Source organism: Lycorma delicatula, chromosome 4, assembly GCF_047948215.1.
Source record: "Lycorma delicatula isolate Av1 chromosome 4, ASM4794821v1, whole genome shotgun sequence".
In the NCBI taxonomy this organism is placed as follows: Eukaryota; Metazoa; Arthropoda; class Insecta; order Hemiptera; family Fulgoridae; genus Lycorma; species Lycorma delicatula.
Window position 1 is genome coordinate 107,503,063 of NC_134458.1, and position 25,605 is coordinate 107,528,667.

General features: G+C 32.9%; 1 protein-coding gene across 1 annotated transcript in view; it reads left to right on the forward strand.

Moving 5' to 3' along the window:
- LOC142322689 (guanylate cyclase 32E) overlaps positions 1-25,605 on the forward strand; it is an 857,649-nt gene that overhangs the window by 642,018 nt on the left and 190,026 nt on the right. Inside the window, exon 4 of the mRNA XM_075361768.1 lies at positions 20,750-20,872. Within this exon, the coding sequence (XP_075217883.1) occupies positions 20,750-20,872 (123 nt within the window). The remainder of the gene's footprint in view (positions 1-20,749; positions 20,873-25,605) is intronic.

The following is a 25,605-nucleotide window of genomic DNA, read 5'->3' on the forward strand; positions in this document are numbered from 1 at the left end:
TCAATATATTTTAGCTTTTCGTTATAATGTATAAGTACAAGTTGCGCCTCCACTTAAAATATTACCTTAAATCTTACTTTTCTTCGTCAATGAATATTACATTGGATTATACTCTAGTTTATCTCTAATAGATTTTTATTTATCATAATATCTCCTTAATCTGTTTCTCATCTTGCACGTTCTTTATATCTTCCCAGAAAATTGTACGTAAAAAATTTGTTTTAATTAAATTTTCTCTAAAATGCTTCAGAAGAAATTCCATATTGATTTTTTGCGATATCCCCTTACTCCCTTAACAAATATTGAAAAAAAAAAATTAATATGATCAATGCCCCATGAATAGTTTAACCAACTGGAAAAAAAATCGGTTTGGTGACTTCTTAGGTATAAAACCAAACTCAGTGACACATACGCACATAATACTTATATGTTTTTTTTTGGTGTACATTAACTAGTTGGACCCTAAACGTAAAGATTTTTAAAAACCCGTTCCCTATTTTTGATATTATCACTATACTTTCTCCTTTAATATACCTATTGTAGCTATATTCGCCGGGAAAATAAACGTATAAGTTTTCTCAGTTCGATTCGAACGTAATTTTCTTTATTTATGGATACTTTTTGTCAAATTAACTACTTTTAATGATCCTTTATTTTATTTTCATCTTGGGATGTAGAAGTTTTCTTCCAAATAAGTGGAAGATTTTTTTTAAAAATGTCATGCTCGTCTTATATTTGAAAATATTTTAATTTTTTTTATCTCATTAGTCGTATATTAGATTTTATAGCGTAATTATTTGCACTCTGATGGCATTCTTACATTCAAATTATTTACGAGTGGAAAAAAAATTAGTTGGAAAAATTTATGTTAAATTATTTCTACGTATTTTTCTATTCCACAGAGCCTTACGTCATGTCCTTTTACCTTCAATCTTTTCTTATTTTTATCAATATGCTGGTTTCTTCCTCGTACTTTTTCTTGCGAATGAATTTTTATTATATGGCTTGCGTTTTCTTTCGCATATCTATATTTAAAATAAAAATTAAATTAAAGTTTTGAAATATTTAAATTGCTTTTAAAAACTAAAATATAATGACTAAAATTAAAATAGTACTTTTCTTAAATTCTTTAAACTAAGACTTTTGTCGGCTTTAAATCTAAATCTACAAAAAAAATACGTAATTAAATCTTAATTTACTACAGACTTCAAATAAATAGAATTTTAAAAATTAAGAAAATATTTGCAACCTCCTTGGATGAATAGGTAGCGTCTTGGCATTTCGTGCCAAGTCTCGGGTTCGAATCCCAAGTCAAGCATTGCATTTTTTCATACGCTACCAATTTCCACCGGGCTTATGGCCACAGCTGTTGATGCCCACACTTTCACAACACAAAAAAGAAATATCTATTTATTTATTTTTTATTTTTTTATTTTTAAGTCTTTCATAGTTAACCAACCCTCTCATATTTATAATTATTTTTATCTGATGATTTCGCGAAAAATGATAAAACCTTTAATTTTATTTACAGGTGATAATGGTAGTTATGACTTAAAAATTTATCTTAAACTGTTCTATTACTTGCTTTTGGTTCTCAAAGTATTTTTTAACAAAATTACTACAAGTTTACATATATTTAATAATGAATTAATTTTATAATTAATGTATTTTTATTATATTTAAATTTTATCATCGTTCTTTCCATTTATTAAATTTTTGTTGAGTCGCAATGTAGTTGGTACAGTAACTCAGTGTCTCCACCATTCCTCAGAAATCTTCTCCGCCACTGTTCACCTTTTCAGTCCTTACCATCAGAATTTACCTCAACTAAGAAAATCTTCTTCTTTCTTCGTCTTTCTCTAGGTCTTCTTCCATATATATATATATATATATATATATGAATATTAACATAAATGTATATTTAAGTTTATATTCCTCTTGATTGAATGGAATTAATTATAATAACAAGACATTTTACTTAAAAATATTTTCATTATTAATCTCTTGGGTTAGCCAATCAACTATACAAACTTACAAATTAAATACACTACGTTTCACTTAGAATTCTCTAAGTTTCTTCAGGTGACAATATACGTTCGTATACTAATCATACAAAATTTTCTTACATACTTCACATTACATACTCTTAATCAGTATGTAAGAGAATTTTGTATGATGTGTGTATGAATGTGTTTTGTCACCTGATCAAACATAACTAGATCGCCTCAGGGTGCCGTGGAAGCAGCCTGCCCCCCCCCCCATAGATTGGCCCAACCAGAGGCCACCAACCGGGGTTCCCCCTGGATCACAAGGACGCCCCAACTCCCTCTTCTGGGCAGCCAAGACGTACCCCCTCAGGAGACACGTCTCTGTTCCTATCCTACCAGGATCCAAGTATGTATTGCGCATACCTTCCCCTTACTCGCGTCCTCTCACACCGCAACGGTCGCCCCCGTGCCATCATCAGAAGCATCCCGACTCACCCGCTCTTGGATGCGGGCAAGCCAGGATTACCTAGGCAAGTGGGCTGCCTATCTGGCCCTACACGTCGCCACGCTTCAGATGTTTTTTTTGCCACTCTGGCCTTGCAGAGAAAGACACGACACATACAAGATTGGTAATGGTATTAAGATACGCATCGGCGAAACAAGTAAAAAAAACAATAATGCATAATAGTCATATCATGAAAAGACATACCATAGACAGACAAATAAAATACATAGTACAGATCAACATAAGAAAGTAAATCATAAAGAAGCAATTAAAACACGAGACATAATACAAGAAGATCAAATACATAATACAAATCATAACCGTAAACATAATACATCAAAATACAAACCGGTACTCATAGTAAACATAAGTGGCGATATACACATGGAAAGCAGCAAAAAACACATAATAGGGGAAATAAAACAAGAAGATAAAAGAAAGTCACAGAAGGTACAGACCAGGAAGAAAACGTCCAGCGGCAACCTTATAATAGAACCACGAAGCAGAAAAAAGACGATCACAAGCACTCATCCGCCCCCTTGTGGGTCAGTATGCAAGCGGCTAACTTAGCCATCTCGGTCCATCGTTCCCGAGAGCGGAGCATGTGGCCTACGACCATATCAGGTGCGATCACCACCGAGAGCCGAGACCGAAAAGTAATCCACCTGTCGCACTCGAACCAGGTGTGTTGCAGTGTATCAGCAGAGCCACAATACCAGCACGCCGCAGATGCCCTGAACCGAAACCTCGCCTGATAGGAACCGAAATTTCCATGTCCAGTCAGAAAGGAAGTGAGGCGGAAGTCGATCTCCTCGTGTCGCCGCCCCACCCAGCCTTCATCTCCGGAATAAGGCGTCTAGTCCAGCTACCCTTTACACCAGCCGCCCACATCCTCTGCCAGTGAGCTATTATCGTCTTTCTCGCCTCTTGTGCAGATAGTCCGGCAAAGCGGAGGCCACTTCCCACCACCAGCAAGTCTGTAGGTGGGACACCTGCAACCACACAGATCGCATCATAGGAGACCGTCCTGTACGCGCTCGTAATGCGAAGGAACAGCCTCCTATGAACCGATTCCAGCTACATGCGGTACTTCTGTATTCTCATTGCGCGGGCCCAAGGCGGGGACGCATACAGCATCCCCGAGGTGACAGTTGTGGCGATCGCCCTCCTCCGTTTATCCCGCGGCCCCACCGTATTTCGCTATGAGTCTTGAGATTGCGGGCAGACCCTCCTCGCCTTACATACGGTCTCCTCAATATGGCGTCAAAACGACCTGTTTTTGTCCATCCATACGCCAAGATATTTAGCCGCGCGGACCTGTCGTATCACTGAGTTATTCATTGTGAGACGGACATCATGTAGCGGCCTTCTCCCAGAGATCAGAGCCTCGGTTTTATCTGAAGCAATATCAAGGCCCCGCGAAGAGAGCTACTCATAAATAGCTTCCAGCGCCTCCTTTCCCCTCGTTTCCACCTGATTCTCATCAGTGCCTCATATTAGTACCGCCAAATCATTAGCAAATTTCAGATTTTATAAATGCCTCCCTCAAATACTGTCTGATGGTTTATCATACTGACATTTTCTTTATATCCGTATATGTAATATTTTTGTAATATATTTACTTTCATGTCATTTTTATTAATTTCTAAATTTCTGTTAATATCAGAAGTCGAATGTTTAATCTTTATTAAATCTGTAGATTAATATTACATTAACCTAATCTGTTGAGTTTTTAATTTCTGAAATCTTCAGTAAATCTAGTTACAAAGTATTTATTTGTTTTTCCTAAATAAATACCATTACAATTAATATATATTTTATACAGATTAAAAATTTATTTCGCGTCTCTTTCACCTATTCTCTGTAAATGCCAGAACTATAGATCTTCGTCTCCCCTGTTCCATTTTGTCTTCAGTGCTCTTCATTTACTGGATCTATACTTATTGTAACATTTTTTACTTGATCCGTTCTCTTTTTCATACCATATTTCCCGAAAAAATCATCTCAGCTGATTCCACACTTCTTGCAGTCAACTACGACATTGAATTATACATTTGAATAAGAACAAAAAACTCCTAAAAGTATAAATCTATTTCAAGAAAGTATTTCACCTCATTTCTTACGGACTATATATTAGAAGTAAAATTTCTGAATATAATTTTTTAAAAACACATTGAAATAGAGCTGTTACATATTTATTTTTTATCGAGTAAAATTTATTATTCTTTGATAAAAAATAAGAATTTATTACTTTAATGAAAATTTTCTTAAAGAAATTTAATAAAAGCAAGAAGCAAAGCAATATATGTTATTTAATTACTTCATATTACATTTTCAAGCGAAGTTGATTTGATTATTTAAAATACTGCTTATAACAATGTATGGCAACTGCCTCATCATTCACCAGGGAGGGGTGATGGAAGCCTAAATTCAAAAGTTACTTTAATAAGGAAAATTGGGGGACTGATTTAATTATTATATAACGTCATTATCATAATAATAATTACTGTATTAAATTAATAACTCTAAGGCTTCTAATATCTGACATTTACAGTAACAATGAAAAATAATTAAATTGAATTTCAAAAATGTATGAAATATTTCAGTTCCTCTCTAAAATTTGTCGTAAATGGTTTTTACATTATAATGAAATATGTACAATATTAAACATTTATTAAAGGTCAAATAAATAAATTTCTTATAAGATAAGACTAAAATAGTAAAATAATGAAAAATTAATCTAACAGAATTAATTAATTCAAACAGAAACGATGTCTTTCTTTGTATTTATCTTACCTTAAAAATAAAATTATTTTACCTGATTTCTCAGGTACTTTATATCAGAAGAATATAAACATTTTACTAATCTTTTTAGCATTTTTCTTCTTTTTATGTTTTGATGTTTAAGAATCATCCAAACAAAATTATTTCAACATTATTTTGAACAAAGAAGAAAAATATATATAAAGTTAAATTTTTGTTATATGAAATGAGCATTCATTTTTATAAGGAAAAATATTTAAATGTTTAAATACTTCTAATAATCCACACAGAAAAAGTAATATGTTGTTATATATTTAATTGTAAGCAACGTGCGAAATTCAATAAAATAAATCTAGAAAAAAAACAATTGAGTACTTTTTAATTTTTAAAACTGATAACATTGAATCTTTTAATGTTATTTGATATTTGTTGAAATATTATAGTACGTTATTTAGAATATTGAACTTTTAAGATTAGCGACTCTTTTATTGATGTTTAAAAGATTGTTACTTAAAATAATTTTTGTTTCCTTTTTTAAGATATCATTAACACTATAACTATGCCTTGAATTCTGTTTATCCCAGAAACTGCAGTTTTAGTCTTAGTGACAAGTGAAACGGTGAAAGCGTTCCTTTTAATTTGTCTAGAGTTAGTACCTCAGTGGTACGATACGGCAAAGTTGGATTTTTCCATTATGTTCTGATTTTACAATCGAGAACTCTTTATCCTGTGTTTCATTCTCTTAAAAATAATTTTAAGATGGGAGACCATGAAATATTTTTTATGAAAACTGATATTTAATATTTGCAACTAACTTGTACTTTAAATTTAAACTGTTATAAGTATCGGCGGTAATTAAGGAATCCATCTTAATGTTGTTCAACCCTTTAAGAAATGGTTAAAAAAGAAGAAAAGGTTCGTTTTCGGAATTTTTTGGGGTTACTCTCAAACCAAATTTAAATTTTATCGCAATTGGACCTAATAATGTAACTCCAGCTTCATTTTCAATCAGTATGTGTCAAAGGAAAAAATTAAAAATATTCTCATGCAATTTGGTGGTATGAAAAGTTCTGCCTTTTCAGATTTCTGGTGCAATATATTGAGAAGATAGTATTGAGCCTACATAGATAAGATATACGGATTTTAGTTACGTAAGACCTAAAATTCTGTTTCTCTATGAGCTAGTTTTAATGGAAATTTTAAAATTTGTTTACATATTACGATGCTTATTAAGTAAACGCTCGAACAAATTTCGATATTTCAACTTTACTAAATGATTGAAAAATGCTAAAAAATTGATCATAGAGATCACTGGGGTTTTCCTTTACATTCCCTCAATGAAAAAGTTCCTTTTACTCAATAACATTCTAGCACCAGTTCAGGTAACTAGGTTTGCAGAATTTCTAATCTCTACAAACCAGATTAGCAACAGTGAATTAAAACAACTTTTTCTTACAGCTTCTATAAAGGTTTTAAGGAATATTATATCGAATTTTTCATCTTTCTAGCTGCATACACATAAAAAACGAAAAGAAAAAATTCAACCAAAAATCACTAAAAATACTTTTTTAATCCCGTTGTTTTCCAATAAGATTTATTTATGCACATGTAATACCATATCACATCACATATTGTGGCGTGTTCGCGGCTTGATCAGGATACTGACCGACAGACAACTGAAAATGTTTATATAATTGCAATTTATTAGTTGAAGAACATAAGTAAAACAATACAAATCAATAGTAAAAATAAAATAAATGACAATAGTAGCAATAATAATAATAGACAATAATAAACAATTCACAATAATAATTAGAATAATAACAATAATGGCAACAGCAAACAAAAATAATAATAATAAATGTCAATAATAAATAAATAATAACCATAGTAATCACAACGACAACACCAACAACAATAATAATAACATACAGCGATTACATACAAAACAGAATTTAAAGCAATCGTTAGGATTATTTATTTACAGGTAGTTTCTGTAACTATTCGAAGGATAGTATCGAACTCCCAACAGGTTCCGCAAAATGTTATTAAAGTGCGTATGTGTGCCTGCGCCCTACTGACTAAACCTGACACCTCACCAACTCCCGCACCCGGGGCCCGATATTAAGCATACTCGACCCCAGGAGGTGCGTTTGAGTTCAGGGGATCCGGAGTCTTCATGCATCATTACCGACGCCCATCCACGCAAGTGCGAACAAACGTTGGCTCCGCAGGGAGCTGTCCTTCCTCCCTCCACCACCGTTCATTTTCTTGTGGCTCACCTTTGAGGTCTTTGTCTCAAGGTACTCCTCTTTAGTATAAGTCGCAATTTACTACTCGTCTTATCTCCATAGCTATCTTCTAGATAGTATTAGGGGCACCAGACCTTTTTTCCGAAACAACATCTTCACGTAATTTCTGTTTATGCCTATTTTCAAATCAAGTTTCTGCGATATTTCAAAACTTTTTTGAGTCCATTTACGGGCCTTAATCAACTTTATTTCCCTTTATTTGATCTGTTTTCCTAAATCCATACTGATTTTCTGAGAGAACACCGTGCCTGTCGAGTTCGGCCTCTAGTCTACGAGCCAGTAGCGCTTCAAAAATATTCCCTAATGTGTTAATTAATGATAAGGGTCTAAACCCCTTATTCTCCTTTGGTTGGTAATTATTTATCATTAGATGTGCATTTTAATGTTACAAATACTTCAGAATACGGACAAAATCTATGATCCTGATTTATTATGTGAGTTTGAAGTGAGAGTATTCTGCGAGGAGGACAGTAAAGGAGTGAATTTCTAATGAATTAAGTTCGACGCGATTAAGATAACGTCACAAGTAATTCCAGTGCACGAAAACAGGAAATGGTTCGGTGAGTTACTGTTAGAGAAGGTAATGGTAATAAATCATTAAAGAGATAATGTACGAAATTTCATTCATACTCTTAGGGTAGTTTTATTTATTAACAGCAAAGTTATTTGCTGCTTAAGAACTTTATACTTGCCTTATGTATTGTTCTATTGTTGTTAATACAAGATTAGTGGTAAAAGTCTTAAGAGTAGCGATCCATGCTTATGTCTTTTGTCAATGAGACTGAATTATATTTAACTACCTGTAAATAAATCCTGACGATTACTTTAAATTCTGTTTTGTATGTAAACACTGTCTATTATTATTATTATTGTTGTTGTTGTTATTCTTGTTGTTGCTGTTGTTTGTTGTAGTGATGACTATGATTATTATTTTTTTATTATTGACATCTATTACTATTGTTTGCTGTTGCCATTATTGTTATTATTCTAATTATTATTGCGAGTTGTTTATTAGTCTATTATTATTACTATTGTCATTTATTATTATTGTTATGGATTTGTCTTCTTTTACTTATGTTTTTAAACCAATAAATTGTAACTATGTAAACATTTTGAACTGTCAATCTCTCAAAAAATCTCTCAATATCCTGATCGAGTCGCGTACACGCGACAGTATGTGATGTGATAAAAAATAAAATCTATCAAAATTTCCGAATCTTACGTTTACTCTAAGTTTACCTAAGTTTACTTAAGTACGTTTACTTAAGTTTATTTAAGTTAAGTACGTTTACTTAAGTTTTCCTAATACTCTAAGCAGCTACGTCCCTCGTTCTTGAACCGTATATAATTGTAGCGATGGATGTAATTGATCGATGGATTACTAGACCAGAATGTACTGTTAATTTAACGCCAACAACAGAAAACGGTAGCTGTATCAGTATCGAGGAATTTTTAATCGAGAAGTTAAAATTTAATCGGTTCAGCTGGTCGAACCAATTATGCAATTATATTATATTATAACCGCTGATAAATAATTCTAAATAAAATTTATCAATAAATTACTACTAAGCCCCAAGCAGTGGTAATTCTGAGATAAATCTTATACACATTACTTGTAAATTTTACTTTCATAAGCAGTTCTAATGAGAAAATATCCAATATATAGCTTTTATTTTTTTATTAAAAAGAATCTTTTATATTAAAATCACATGAAACATTCCGTCTGTGTAAAATTTATGTTAAATTATGATTTTATAAGGCGAACATTGGATTTAGATTATGAAACATTTTTCATAACAAAAACAAAATGTATAACGAAGTAGAAAAGAAACTAATAAAAAATTGAACGTAGGAAAATTAACCGAAGAAAAACTTTAACGTCAATAAAATAAAATAGTGTCTTGTCTTTCTCATAAAAATAATAAATACTTGTCTAAGAGAGAATGAACAGAAAAATGAGGGAAAAGATATATTAGAGTGACATAATATTAAATAATGAGGTTGGAGAAATTAATAAATTGAGCACGTAAAATATGGAATATATTTTATAAAATCAAAGTTTTCTGTTAAAATTATGAATGTGAAATTTTTTTACAACTAAAATTTTAACATTATATAATATTTAAACTTAATATCTTTTTTAACAAAAAGAATCTAAAAAATTGATGATTTCTATTAATAAATTTAAACTTTTCTCTGAAAATAATTTTTTTTTTTTTTTTTACTTCTCTACTCCCCTGGGCCGGACCGACTTGATGGTATTACGCCACCCAGGGGAGTGTCCGTTACTCTAATAGGCCCTCCCCACCTATCGGCTATATACAGGCATGGCAGGTCAGGCCTACCGGTTGGCTCTTTTGAGATTTTTTCCCTTTTTTAACTAAGTTAAGAAAACCTAACAGTCAACCCAAGGAGTCCTCAGCGGCTCATCGAAACCAGCACACCTCAGCATGCTGGCTCTCACCGCTGAGGCTGTCCACCCAAACTACAATCTAAAAACCCATATTCCTTTCATCAATAATTTTTTGTTTAAGGACTGACCTTATGAACTCTACAACCTTTCTCCAATTCTCTATCCTACTGAGGATATGATCTATTATCTCTCTCGGAGTCTTTCCGTCAATACCAGCATTGTATCTTAGCATTTGCCATTTTTGGCAATTCAGGAAAGTATGCTCTACATCGTCACGTTCGTTACAATACATGCACGTAGGTTGATCTCTTTTGCCAACTTTATGGAGGTATTCATTAAAGCACCCATGGCCAGTTAAAACTGTGTGACGTAGTAATCTATTTCTCCGTGGCGTCTGCCTGTCCATCTAACTATATCAGGGATCAAGGATCTGGTCCATCTGGCTACCCCAGCCTGCAGCCATCTTTCCTGCCATATATTATTAATATCTTGCCTGACTTCATTATCCACACATCCTAAAAACCTCTCAACCCTGTGTCTAGCAATGAGATCAATAGGGGGCACACCAGAGAGCACACAGAGGGCTATCAACAGTAATATCAACATATTACTGTTGATATTAAAAAAAAAGGAAACTTTATGTTTCCAAACTCATCATAAATATGTAATTGTTATTACTCTTAGGTACTGCCAGACGAATAGTTTTTAACGCAAGTTGTCTGTCTGTTTAAATAAAGCTTTACAAATATGTATATTATTGTATGAGATAGGTAGTGGCTAAATACAACTGAAAATCAAACAGTAAATAAGAGGAATGAATAAGAATTTTTTGGATAAATGATCTTCATGTACTAATTACTTGGGGGATACTTAACGCAGTGTACTGTGCGTTTCTCCCTTTCTACCGATAGATTCTCCCTAAGATCAAAAACAAAATATTTATTTAATGAAGTTTTTTTAGTGGCTTTTTCAACTACGGACCATTAAAATACCATTTCATCTGGGTATTTTCTTACTTCTGAGGATTTTTTCATTCTTTCAGCTTGTTTAGTATTTCTCTCTTCCGACCATTTACTTTGTCGTGATTCTTTTCCTTCCTTAACGTTTCAAACTCGACTTCGTGTATTTTTATCTGAATAGCTTTCTATCTTTCATTTCCTATTTTTGGATCGTTAAGTTTTGTAATTCTTTTTTCATTTGTTGCACGTACCCGTGGTTGCTTTTTTTCCCCAGTGTTTAACGAATATCTGTTTATTTAATCTCTTTGTTCGCCATTCTGTACACAGGACCGAGGAATATTAATTTATTTATATCATAAATAGATAAATTGTTCATTTATTTATCATTAATAACTGGATGTATCTATAAGTTTTTTATTGTTTTTTCAGACGATGACTTTAACGTTATGCAACAAGTCACGGCAAAACAATCGCTTTACATGTTATGTTATTGTTACCGTGACCGAAACAAATAAAACTTTTATAAAAACTAAGGCTGAACTGTAATGAAATAAAAAAAACTACGTTAAAAAACATTTTTTATATCCGGCCATTTGTGAAACCTACACAGAAACAAATGGTTTATCTTAGTGTGTCGTCTGGCCCATCTGTAACGGGATAAAGTGATCCGTTAATTACCGTTGAAAATAACTTACGATAATTACAATATGTCAAACCGTACATTACCGTTATGGTCTGCAAGTTAACAAAGAGACCCCCATTGATTAAAATAAATCTAAAATACAATAATTTCCACGTAATCCATTATTTCTTATTTTCATCAGAAATTTCAAATTCATTATAATTTGTATTTCCATTGACATAATTATTATTCATATCCGCTGGACTACCATCCGTTTAATGATTATGCTTTCCAATTATCCCACCATCATATTTTTTCTCTATTTTTACATAGAATGTATATATTTACATAGAATGTAACTCTTCTATTATACGATTTATCAATTTATTTTTTCTTACGTACAGTATTACAATATTTTCATAATATTTCTATATATCTTTTCAGAGTTTACCCGTAAATTCTATCCTGTAATTATTTGCAGAGATCAGAAATTAGATAAGAAAAAGAATTACTGTGAATTTTTACCTTAAAACGATCTGTCTACATAAAATATGTAAATTTACCAAAATAATTTAGAGAAACTGGTTTATATATATAAATATATATATAAAATTCCAGAAATAAATGCGTGTATTTTTACATAATCTCATCAGTTGTTATAACTGAATTATTAAAAGTTTAAAAACAGAAACAAAACAACAATAATTAATAAATTAACACTAAATAAGTAATAGAAATAGAAAATGCCGTTTTCTACAATCCATTTATGTCATTTTGGTTCTATCACAGTAAATGCTACCGTATTATTTTATATAAAATGAAAATAATCATTATTAACATCAACATACTTACTTCCTGAAAATATCGAATTTTTAATTTATATATTTTTATGAATTACTCTTAAATCTAAAAACGGTAACATCTAAGTTTAATAATAAATGAAACAGAGAATAATTTATTATTTTTAAATAAATACTCACAAAAGAAAGTATCATGGTCACTACTCCACCAAGTATTAATATTTAAGTTCTTTTCTAATACATATCAATAACTAATATACGAATACTCACAAAAAATTCATTGCCAAATAATTCTGATTGCTACACAATTTATGGCGTTACCTGCGATTGCATTCATATTGATAAAAATTCACAAAGATCAAAGACGTTGGAACCCGACAATTCAACTGTAAGATCCACGTATTTAACAGTAAAAAATTATTTATTTTATCAGGATCATTATCCCTATTCCATTCAGTTCCCGTACAGTACATGAGTTCGTACAGTTCTTACGATCAGACTTTTTTTTCCGGTTGTAAATTAACACCGACTCAATATATTATGTTTCGGAAAATTACGACCGATCGCTTACATTTTTGTACAATACGGATGTTCATTCCGAAATCCAGACAGTGAAACAGTAAAAACAAATAATAAAAATAATTGTAAAACAATAACAAAAGAATTATTTATATTTATTATTATTATTTATTTTGGCAAAAGAATTTTTGCCAATATAAAAATAATCATAGGTGTAGCCATGAATAGTACAGAATATCTCATAAGTAAGGGAGATATTTAATTTTAAAGGACATGTTTATTTTTCCCAAGATACAAAAATAAGATAGAAAACATAAATTATCCCAAGGAACGTATCACCAACCTCATTACAAACATAACTCCAGCATTGCTTATATGTGTTCTTGAGTAGTAGAGGAAACGCATCGAAATGTTTTTTTTTTCAAAACAGTGGTAATTATGTAGAGCATATTATAAAAATAAAAATAGTATTAATAAAAAAAATGTTTTTCTATTTACGGATTCTTATGAGACACTGTATATTACCCTTGGATTAATTATTTTATTATTTCTCTTTGCTTCATATTTCTTTCTTTGCTATATTAATAGTTGGATATGCATAAATAAATTTTATATGGAAAACAACGGGATTATAAAGTATTTTTAGTGATTTTTGGTTAAATTGTTTTATTTCGTTTCTTATGTATATGTAGCTAAAAAGATGAAAAATTCGACATAATATTCCTATTATGTTTCACTATTTTTAGGAAAATTATCTTCTATGTTTTTAACAGATCTAAGGAAAAATTATTTTGATTTACTATCGTTAATCTGGTATGTAAAGATTGGAAATTCTGCAAACCTAGTTACCTGAACTGGTTCTAGACTGTTATTGCGTAAAAGGAACTCTTTCATTAAGGGAATTTGAAGGAAAACCCCCAACGATCTCTATGATCAATTTTTTTGCATTTTTCAGTCTAGTAAAGTTGAAATATCGAAATTTGTTCGAGCGTTTACTTAATAAGCATCGTAATACGTAAACAAATTTTTAAATTTCCATTAAAACTAGCTCATAGAGAAACAGAATTTTAGGTCTTACGTAACTAAAATCCGTATATCTTATCTATGTAGGCTCAATACTATCTTCTCAATATATTGCACCAGAAATTTGAAAAGGCAGAACTTTTCATACCACCAAATTGCATGAGAATATTTTTAATTTTTTCCTTTGACACATACTGATTGAAAATGAAGCTGGAGTTACATTATTAGGTCCAATTGCGATAAAATTTAAATTTGGTTTGAGAGTAACCCCAAAAAATTCCGAAAAAAACCTTTTCTTCTTTTTTAACCATTTCTTAAAGGGTTGAACAACATTAAGATGGATTCCTTAATTACAGCCGATACTTATAACAGTTTAAATTTAAAGTACAAGTTAGTTGCAAATATTAAATATCAGTTTTCATTAAAAAAACATTTCATGGTCTCCCATCTTAAAATTATTTTTAAGAGAATGAAACACAGGATAAAGAGTTCTCGATTGTAAAATCAGAACGTAATGAAAAAATCCAACTTTGCCGTGTCGTACAACTGAGGTACTAACTCTAGAAAATTAAAAGGAAAGCTTTCAACGTTTAACTTGTCACTAAGACTAAAACTGCAGTTTCTGGGATAAACAGAATTCAAGGCATAGTTATAGTGTTAATGATATCTTAAAATAGGAATCAAAAATTACTTTAAGTAACAATCTTTTAAACATCAATAACAGGGTCACTAATCTTAAAAGTTAAATATTCGCCTAAATAATGTACTAAAATACTTCAACAAATATCAAATAACATTTAAAAGAGTCAATGTTATCAGTTGAAAAATTAAAAATTACTCAATTGTTTTTTTTTATTTCTAGATTTATTTTATTGAATTTCCTATGTTGGTGTATATATATATATATATATATATATATATATATATATATATATATATATATGTGTGTGTGTGTGTGTGTGTGTGTGTGTGTTTTTGGATTAATATGTAGGCGCATACGTATTGAAAATGAAGTAAAATTTATTATGGTAATGAATTGAAAAGAAGTTTAATTCTATTATATTATTTTGTAGAATAATTAGAAGCTGGTGGATGAAATGCATACATCGGAAACAGCATCTCGTCGAGGATTGGAACTTAACTAAAATTTTGTTCGTACGAGTTTTTAACAAATTAAAAAATAATAACAATAAGTATAAAAAAATCAATGAAAAATACTGATAAAAAAAAAATTTATTTATTTTTAATTTTTTTAACTGATTGACTTCAAATTCTTATTTATTTTTTTTATTTAAGCAGGATGTCACTGGATGAAAATTATGTCAACCTTTTTTAAAATCTAAATATTTTTAATTTTTTTTTTTTTTTTTTTTTAATAATTTTTTGTTCAAATAATTATGATGATAAACTTTGTATTGTGATGTGAAATATTTTATAATAACATCTTAGAAATAACTATTTTAGTAAAAATGAAGTTATTTTCTTCCTTACCGTAAAATTTTCTCGTAAAATTTCTAATTATATTATATTTAGTTTTCAATACTAAATAAATATTTATTTTTTCGAATAAAAATCCATCAGTATTAATGTAGTAGGCGATCTGCCGCTGTAGTTAATTTGTTTGCTAGTCCTTCAATGGCGCTACTGAAACGTTATATTGAATAAGAAAATAAATAAATAAAATTAATAAATATAATCTAACCAAACTTAACCTACGCTTACTTCACTCGCTAGTCAAGGTTAGCAACAGCTGGTTAAGTTTGGTTAGATTATAATTATAATTTTATTTATTTTATTTTCTTATTTCAGTGGCGCCATCTAAGAACTAATTATAGAGATAGATCGCCTACTACATTAATACCAATCCATCTTTTCACCGCACTCAGAAAGTATTCTCTTAAATAATATATTCATCTATACAAAATCGTATTTAATCTGCAAATAATATTCCTGTAAAATAAATCTAACTTTTATTTTAATAGTCGCATATGTCGATATTTCCACATCGGTTATAAGATACTTATGCGTACAAACTTCACATCCACTTACTTAAAATGGTTGCCATAGGATTCTTGGAAGTCTGAGAATGAACAGGAAAGGAAAGAGAGATATTGATCGATTATCCAATCCATTTAACTTATCGTCTGACAGTTTGTTTACTTAGCCTTTGAACTTTAAAAAAAATATGATTTTACGTTATAGTTTTTTTTTCAATGCACTTTAGTTGTATTTTTCAATGTAATGCTTTAAAATACGTATTTTTCATCATATAATTTTATATAAAATCAAATTTTAGCATTGTCATGATTTTCTTCTGTTAATGTACCCCGCAGAAATGATTAATTGATTTTAAAATAGAATTACTGTATGAATTTGACTGTAATTCAATCAAATAACGTTTCTATATTAATCCTAATTTAAATCATAGTAATCCTGACATGGGACAAATTTTACCATAATATTGCCTAAATTGTCAAGAAGCCTATAGAAGAAGAAGATTGTAATCTTCATATTTATTATCCCTAACAAATACTCGATTGAAATCAAGAGCTTATCTTTACATAAAATATTTACATGAATTCTCCAGAACAAAAAAATGTTTTCATAATGTTTCCGATAAGTTTTTTTATAATTGATATTTAAACATGGGTCTGATTAACTTCTGTTTTGGATTTTAAATACGGTCATGATTATTTTTACATCGGACTTTTTTTTACCTCACAAATCGTTTATTTACAGTCAGTTCCGATTAAGGAGCCACAAGTAAATTGCCCTTCAAAAAGCACGTGAAGGGGGTTTCCAGCGAACACCCTCAATAAAGCGTAAATATAAAAATAAACTACTATATACATAAAACGTTTATGTAAATAAACACAATTGCATTAATTGGTTCACTAAGATTAAAAAGATCATAATAGTCTAATGAAAAAAAAAAATACCAAAAAAGAATCTACAACATTATTAAAAGCTAGAAAGAGATAAATAAAATAGTAGCATACTAAAAGAAACAGAAGGACGCTAGACTGCTAAAACTGATGCATATTAAAGACGTTTATCACACGTCTGATACCTAACCAGTCAAGTATCACTCAGATATCCCAAGTCCAGCACATGTTGGCGTTTCAGTCGCCAGACCTCTTTCACTGTTGAGATTAACTGCTAGAAAAAAAAATAAATAAATAAAATCTTAAACATATTTCTTTTAAAATAATGTTATTTTTGGGGGATATTAAATGAGGGCTGTACCACCACACAGAAAACGTTTTCTTTCGTATTTGTAATTAATTTATTCAGGATGAGTATTAGCAAACATTAACGAAGAAAAGAATTAAAACAAATAATCTGTACAGTTATATTTATGTGGACAGTCTAACAAGTTGCCAACTAGAAGGTGCCACTTATCCATACTGTATTTTTTGGCGTTTTAACGTTCCTTTATTTGCAGAAAGTATTCCATCATTATCAATTACAAAAAGAAAAATTTACATGCATTTTTAAATCGCATACATATATATACGGAGTTATTCAGAAGGAAAGGAATAATTTAGGACCTGTTTGTAGAACTTGAAATAAGGAAACAGTTCATACAAAGATATGTCCGAAGACACTTTGTTATCGAGTTATGGATAGCGAAAAAGTTCACACTTAAATTTTTATGGCGTTATATAAGGGATGTTATATATGTTATAAACTTGATGTTTTCTTATGTCTTTTGATTTGAAAAATCGAATAAAAAGTTCCTACAACTGCTTCTCCCGTATTTGTCATGATATGCAACGTAAAACAGAAAAATTCATTGACGAAAAACACGTTTTTTTCTGTTTGAAATATAATAACTTTGTTAAATGACTAATATTTGAAAATTCCACTATTGACCTAGATGCACTTTTGAATTCGTTTCCTTATATCTTCTGTCGCCACCCTAACGATTTCTCGTTCCTTGATGAGGGCAGCAGCATTGTGAATGCGAGCGATCAGTTTATCATGTGTGTCTAATTTTTGCTTTTATACTCCGAATTTCATCCATCCCCATAAACAGTAATCTAAGGGAGTCTAGAATAAGTGAAGTACTGGTAATCAAGGTGGCCAATTTACCGGCCCTCTATGTCCCAATCCATTTACCATTAAATCTCTCATCGGAGGATTGTCTTATTTCATTCGTGAAATGTATTGGGCTCCATCGAGTTGATAGTTGAAATTTACTATGGTAAATTTACTATTGGTTTCGCCAATGAGAAATCAAGCACAGCAAAGATTCATTGTTTAAAAATTCAAATATTTCTCCCTGTGTTTTATTTTAAAAACAAAACAGAACTAAACTTATTTTTATGACCTCATTTCACCGGGAAAACTGAAATCCGGGCAAAATTTTTAGGTAGCCGTAACTCGATAAAAAAACGTTTTTGGATATATTTTTGTATGACCTTTTTTTTGTTTCAACATCTAGAATTACTTCCCAAATTATTTCCCTTTCCTTCTGAATCATTCTGTATATATATAAAACTTTCTGTAAAAACACAGTTTCAAAGCTATATTTTAATTTATATAGTTTTGAGTGTCTGAGACATCTTAATAAATTTTAACCCATTTTATAGTTAAAGTGGAGGGGAAAACCTACGCCGATTTCCTCCCGCTCAATGAAAGGAGCTGTGTCGCGATGTGAAGTAGGGGTTCTCTTCGCACGTAAGGGGCAGGGAGAGGACGAGGTACGGCCCTGACAGGGAAGGGTAGCAGGAGAGTTCACGTCCATGTCAAGATCGTGGATATTTTAACTACCCAGGATGAGTTCGTGACGGAACTTCGGAAGGTTACAGGGGAGTCAGTGTCGATAGACGTTCTGCCCATACGACCGGCTTATGGTGAGACGCAGGTGGTCACGGTGGCCTTATCACAATCCTGACGGACAAATTACTGACCGACGGACGTGTCCGGATTGGATGAGAGGCTTGCAAAGTCATGAGGCGTTCAGATGACGACCTTTGTTTCTGCTGCTGGAAGCCGGGGCATAGAGCCAATTCCTGTACTGGGCCAGACCGTAGTGGCCATTACTTTACCTGTGGCGTGGTCAGTAACCTGCGGAAGGACTGCCAGCGAGATTTTAAGATAAATCGTCGAAGAGAGAAGCAGATGCAAGAGTACTGACAACTATCTGCGATTAACCGTAAGTATGCAATCAACTGTATCTCCGATGTTATTTTGAACACTCCTGCTTAAAATTTCTTGTGAAATATTTTTGAAGTATTAAACAGAAACTCTCCCTCGGCTTTACTAAATTATTATTTATATTTTTCTCGCAAGGGTTGTATCTTATAAAAAAATATTCAGAAAATAAAAACATTTTGATAAAAATAAGACATATTTTTGGAATTTTGAGTGGAATCCCTAGCTTTTTAGTATTTTTAATATATAAGAACTAGTAAACAGTTGAGCGATAGATAACTCATTTAATAGTTCTATTTGCAAGTAAAAATCAAAGTTTTTATAATTGCATCAACTTTTTTTATTATTCAAATAAGCTGTAACCTAGACTTTAACAAACAATAACAATTCGTGACTGTCTTTTTATTTTCCCGCCTGTAGCGATATATGCTGCTATAACGGAAAATAGATCGGTCAAAAAAAAAAGAATCTAAACAATTAGTCTTTTTTTAATTTTTGTTTCTTAGAAATCTTTAAAAAAAATATTTTAAATGAATTATAAATAATCTGCGAGAAAGTTTTTACTCTAATGCTTTCGAGACCAAAAAATCAATTTTTTGGTCTTGCAAGCAATTTTTTGGTCAGACGGACATGTTTGTGCTTATGTAAGTTTTTATATTGGTCTGTATTTGGTCTTACAACTCTGAATCCCGTTGACTGACTTTCTTCAAACTTTGTAGACAGGTACTACCTTCAGGAGATAAGAATATATTAATTTTTTTTGCAAAAATTGGGAAAAGGGAGGGGAGTGGAGTGTTTGGCCGAAATAGAATCTCAAATCTTTACTGGGGCACTTTACAAAACAACCTTTGTTACAAAAGTTGAAATATTTTAATCAAAGCGACTAATTATCAAATGATTTATTTAATATTCACCCCCTCTCCAGAAAATGACTATATATTTTTCTTTTTTAGCTACATCTTACTTCAGAAAAAAGTTACTGGAAGGTTATTGTTTCTATGTTTTCTACATCAATAGACCTTCAAACCTCTATAAATACTTTTTGCCCATACCACGCCAGTGGTCACTGGTAATAAAAAATACGTTTTAACTTATTTTAAAGTTAAATCCGTCTCGCAAGTTACCCGCTGCATTTACAATGTAGAAATCTTAATTTTTTTATAACACTTACTCTTTAGTATTTGTTGGAAATCAAAAATTAGCTAAAAATTTCGACTCCCATCCTAGAAAATTACAACATTGTTTATTTAGAATTATTGTTGTGTCTTTGTATTTTTTAAACAATTCTAAAAAGTTTTTTTTAAATTTATTATCACCATTTAGGGACTATTCCCTTAAAAATTAATTTTACCCGAATGCATCATCTTGAGCATGGAAGCCTTCAAAATCAATAAAAGGATTTTTTTCTTTTTAGCATCTTTCAAGCTAAAAAATGAATCGCCGGCTTTTTTCGTATTATTTTAAGAATTTTTTTAAAAATATTTTTTAAGTTGTAATGTTTATCCTTTAATTCTTGTAGTGCTCCTTTATCCAGTATCCTGTATCCTGTGATGAGCGCATCTTCATTTGATTTCATTCCTTCCCCGTTGTAATCTATATCTTTTTCCACTTTTACATTCCTCTCCATTGATATAGATAACTATTAATATTACAAATGTTGTTAATTATTTTTATTTATTTTTCAGTTTTGTACTCATTACGAGACTTCAGACAAAAAAAAATTTCCAACATTCGCAAGAACTCGTCCACCTGACACACAAATATCAAAATCCGTAGCATCATTATTATTAGCATTCAACTGGACTCAGGTATTTACAAAATTTCTTTAATTTATTTCTTTATATATAATACTTTCAATTTATATTTTATTTAAGAAAAATATTATTTTTTGATTATTTTAAATTCTACTCATGTTTTTTAAATAAATAGTATAAAGCTGCAATTTTTAGTTATGAAAACTTTTGTGGTGATAATATTATTTAAAAATCACAAAGTTATTAATTATTTTGAAATAAAGCTATTTCAGAGTAATAAAAATCTAATAATAGTCTACTGGAATCATAGCTTTAAGTTACGCAGATTTCCCAATAATTATAATTTTAATATAGAGCTCTTGTATGATGATTTCCCTGGATAAGTATTACAATTAATTATATAGAAAGCAAGTTACACAATACGGCTGTATTTAATACAAAACAAAGAGTTTAATTAATAAATAACAGTAATCAGTTTTTGTATTTATTTACACGTGTGTATTTTTATTACATATTTATCTTCATATTCATTTTTATAGTCAATTTTCCAAGTAACAACTTCAATAAATAACACATGATAATCACTATAAATAAAGAAAAAATATTTTTTTACCAGATAAATCTACATACAAAAAAGAACAAGTCATCGTGAGTGATCAACGCCCAGACAAAACTGTTGAAGATAAATTGATATATACATGTTCTTTTTACGATGTAAGTGCACACCAAGAACTGATGTTTTGAAATTCCGAGTGTAAAGGATTAAAATGGAGTAACAATTAAATTTATAATTTTTTTTAATTTCTCGGTTACAAATGAAGATTGCAGCTTGGTTTTTGGTGTTTGTAATTTTCATATAAATATCTAAAAAGTAGTTTCTAAATTTGTTTGAAATTCTGAGTTTAAAGGATTAAAATGGGATAACATTAGATTTTACATCTTTTTTGTATTTCCTTGTAATACGACATTACACAGTCAGCTGTTATTTGAGATAGTCGTGTGTTTGTTTATTGTTCCTAAAAGTTATTTTTTGTTTTATTGTATTGTGTTTCGTTCTGTTTTATATCATTTATATGTTTTGGAAGTTATTTCTCATTAGGTATTAAGTTTTATTTTTTTTCCAATTATAATTTTGAAGGATCTTTTCGTTTCACCGCTCCGTTGCTCATGAGTGCTGTTTTTTTTTAATTTTTGCTTACTTCTTTGTTTACTTTTATGGGTTCTAGTTTCATCTATGTTTGTGTTTATGTACACTTAGTTCTTGCACAATATGGTTCAGCTGCTTTCGGCAGAATTAGTAGACGAGGGACCATCTAATATTGGAGGAAATGTATCGTCCAAGAAACGCGGTTCGCTGCCGTCGCTGGATAGGGACCCGAGGAGGGCTGCGCGCTGGAAGCTTATTAGAGATGACTTGGCGAACAATCTGTCAGATGCTTCGAGTGATGACGAGAGTACAGCTATAGAGTTCCAAATTTCTACATTTCTGCTGCGTGAAATGTGGAGATGGCCATCGGACAGCTGACTGTCCCAGGAAGGAGAGGCGCGCGTGAAATGTGGAGATGGCCATCGGACAGCTGACTGTCCCAGGAAGGAGAGGCGCACTCCTGCGATCTGCGCTTTGTGTCAGTCCGACCATCCGGCAAACTACCGACGCTGCAGAGTATATCAAGAGATATTGGAGAGGAAGCGTAGGCGAAAGACAAATGGGAACTCGCAGCATGCTCCGAGAGTAGAATCCGCTAGCCGCAGGGTGGCCGGCCCCGCGCTTGATGATAAAACTTCCCTTCGTTGGGTCTTGGAGTGCCGAGGACAGTCCAAGCGAAGCCTGAATCTCTACATAAAACGTATGCGCGGCAGCTGGGCGTGCTAATGAGGGCAGTGTGGACAAGTTGGACAGGCTTTCATCAAATATAGACTTCCTGGTCCAACAGGTTTAGAGTCTGATAGCCTTGCTCACACAGGTGCTCTCCAAAATCTGTTGATGTCCAGATTTCTACGAATCGCTTCATGGAACATTAAAAACCTACTATCTAGGCGTGAGGAGCAAGGAGTTATGGGAGTTTCTAATTCCCTGGATGTAATATTGATATCGGAAACGCACTTTACTAACCGGAACTACCTCAGGCTTCAAGGTTATCTGTGTACGTTACGAATCACCCAGATGGGAGGCCCCATGGAGGAACCGCAGTTCTGGTTCTGAGTTCTCTGCGACTTCACCAACTTCCAGGCTTCTGCACTGACCAGACAGCCACGGTTGAAATTACAGACTCGTTGGGGCCAATTAGGCTGTTCACGGTGTACTGGCCTCCGCGCCATACTGTAACTGACGTTTTCCGATTACTTTGCGACTCTGGGTTTTAGATTTATCGCCGGTGGAAACTGGAACGCGAAGGACCCATTGTGGGGTTCCCGGTTGACAACCAGCATGTATAGAATGCTGAGGAGGTGTGTCCAGAATCTGCGCCTGGACATGGTATCGGGATTCCAGCCCTGGAAAACAACTATGATCTATTGTCGGACTACTTGTCCGTTCTACTTACATTGAACACGACGGTGCTGAGGAGGAAAGGAAGGCCTCTTCTTCATACGAGATGAACGGATTGGGTTCTTACCAGGACTGGATCGAGGAGAAACTGACTGACCCGTTCCCACTCGATACCTCTGGGGATATTGATTACGCGACTTACCTTTTGACGTCGGTCTTGCAGGAAAGAGCATGGTGGTGTTTACCTGAAGATTTGCGCTCAGCCACGGACAATACCTATCCGAGGGAAGTGACAGAACTAATTGTCTCGAAGCGGCGTCTTCGGCGATATTGGTAGCGTTTCAGAAGGCCAGAAGGCAGGACTCTTCTTAATAGGATGGCGCGGAGGCTGAGGAGGTTGTTGAGAACTATCAGGAACGAGACATTCAAGGAATACATGAGAAATCTTTCTCTCCTAAATGGGGACGGATGCTCTTTATGGAAGGCTACGAAGGATCCGCAACGATCCCCAGGAACACTCCCCGCCCTACAGAGGCGTACTGGATCGTGGGCGAGGACTGAGTAGGAGAAGGCTTCACATCTAGAGGTAACGTTTCTACCCCGCGATGAGGGCCCCGGTGATGTGGATGTTAATTACTTCCTTGAGAGCCTGATGCTAATCAGCTTCCCGATTAAATCGATCTCTGCAAGGGAAATACTAAAACTAGTCAACCAAGGAAGGTCCCGTGCTTTGAATTAGTGACGCACAAAATGCTTGTCATGTTACCCCTTAAAGTCATCGAGTACATTAGGAATCTGTTTAATGCTGTTCTGCGGACGTCTTACTTCCCAGCAGAATGGAAGTTGTCGCAGGTGGTGATGATCTTGAAACCAGAAAGCCTGCACAGGAAGTTTCTTCTTACAACACTAATTAGCCTATTATTGGTCTTATCTAAATTGTTTGAGAAGCTACTATTGCACAGGCTTCGGCCCGTGTTGAAGAGTAAAGAGATAATTCCGGACCACCAGTTTGGATTCAGGTGTGGCCATTCCAGAATCAAAAAATCGCATAGAGTTATCAGTGAGTGTCAGGAGGAAAGGAAATTCTGCTCGGCGGCGTTCTTAGACATACAACAGGCCTTTGATAACGTATGGATACCTGGCTTCCTCTATAAGTTAAAACTACAACTTCTTCAACCCTACTTCTTAGTCTTGCGAAATTATCTTGCTGAAAGTTTCGCTCGGGTGAAATTTAATGACGAATTTTCAAGATTCTTTGAGATTGGGTCGGATATCTCTCAGGGCTCTGTGCTGGGCCCTGTGTTGTATTCCATATTCGCTGCGGACATTCCGGCAATTGATGATTGCATCATCGCCACGTTCGCCGATAACACTGCTATCCTGGCCGTTAACAAAGACCGTGGCCTAGCCTCGCAGGACCTACAAATGGCGCTAGACCGTGTCTGTGCGTGGCAGAAGAAGTGGATGTTTAAGGTTAATCAAGGTAAGTCGAGGTGCGTCACATTCGCCATGAGGAGGGGTGACTGCCCGGTGTGTACTTTGATGGTGTCTCGAACCCACAAACGGAGACTGTGCGATGTCTGGGACTTCATCTGGATCGGCATTTGACCTGGAAGTGTCACGTGATGATGAAGAGGAAACAGCTGAACGCAAAATATAGGGAACTTCATTGGCTTCATTGGAGCAACTCAGGTCTCACAGTCCAACAAGATCTTAATTCATAAGGCTATCTTGGGCCAATCTAGACGTGCGATGTAGAATTGTAGGGAACAGCTAGTTCTAGTAATGTAGAAATTATACAACGATTCCAGAACAAAGTAGCATGGATGATTGGCCAAGCGCCATGGTTCACGCGGAATGGTAGAATTCACGATTATCTGCAGCTCCCGTCGGTTCGTGAAATTTCCCGGCAGTGCAGTGTCAAGTACCTGCAGAGGCTTGAGAATCATGTAAACCACTTTGTAAATAACCTACTCGATAATAGCAGGGACGTCCGACGGTTGAGACGTGTCCATGTACTCGACTTAGGATCTGCATAACAGTTTATATTATATTTGAAGAAATTACACTGATAGTTTTTTATAAATAGACCAGTTTTATCTATTATTTTTCCCACAGGCATTATTTTAATGAACACAGCGGGTCCACGGGACAGAGCCCTTACCAGCTGAGCATCCCCTAACCGGGTTGGAAACGCAAGTAAACAAATTGTGCGGGGAGCCCGCGACGGGGATGCTTACTAATATTATGTAATATTTATTTTTACTTTAAAAAAGAGTAGAATTAAATATATATTTGT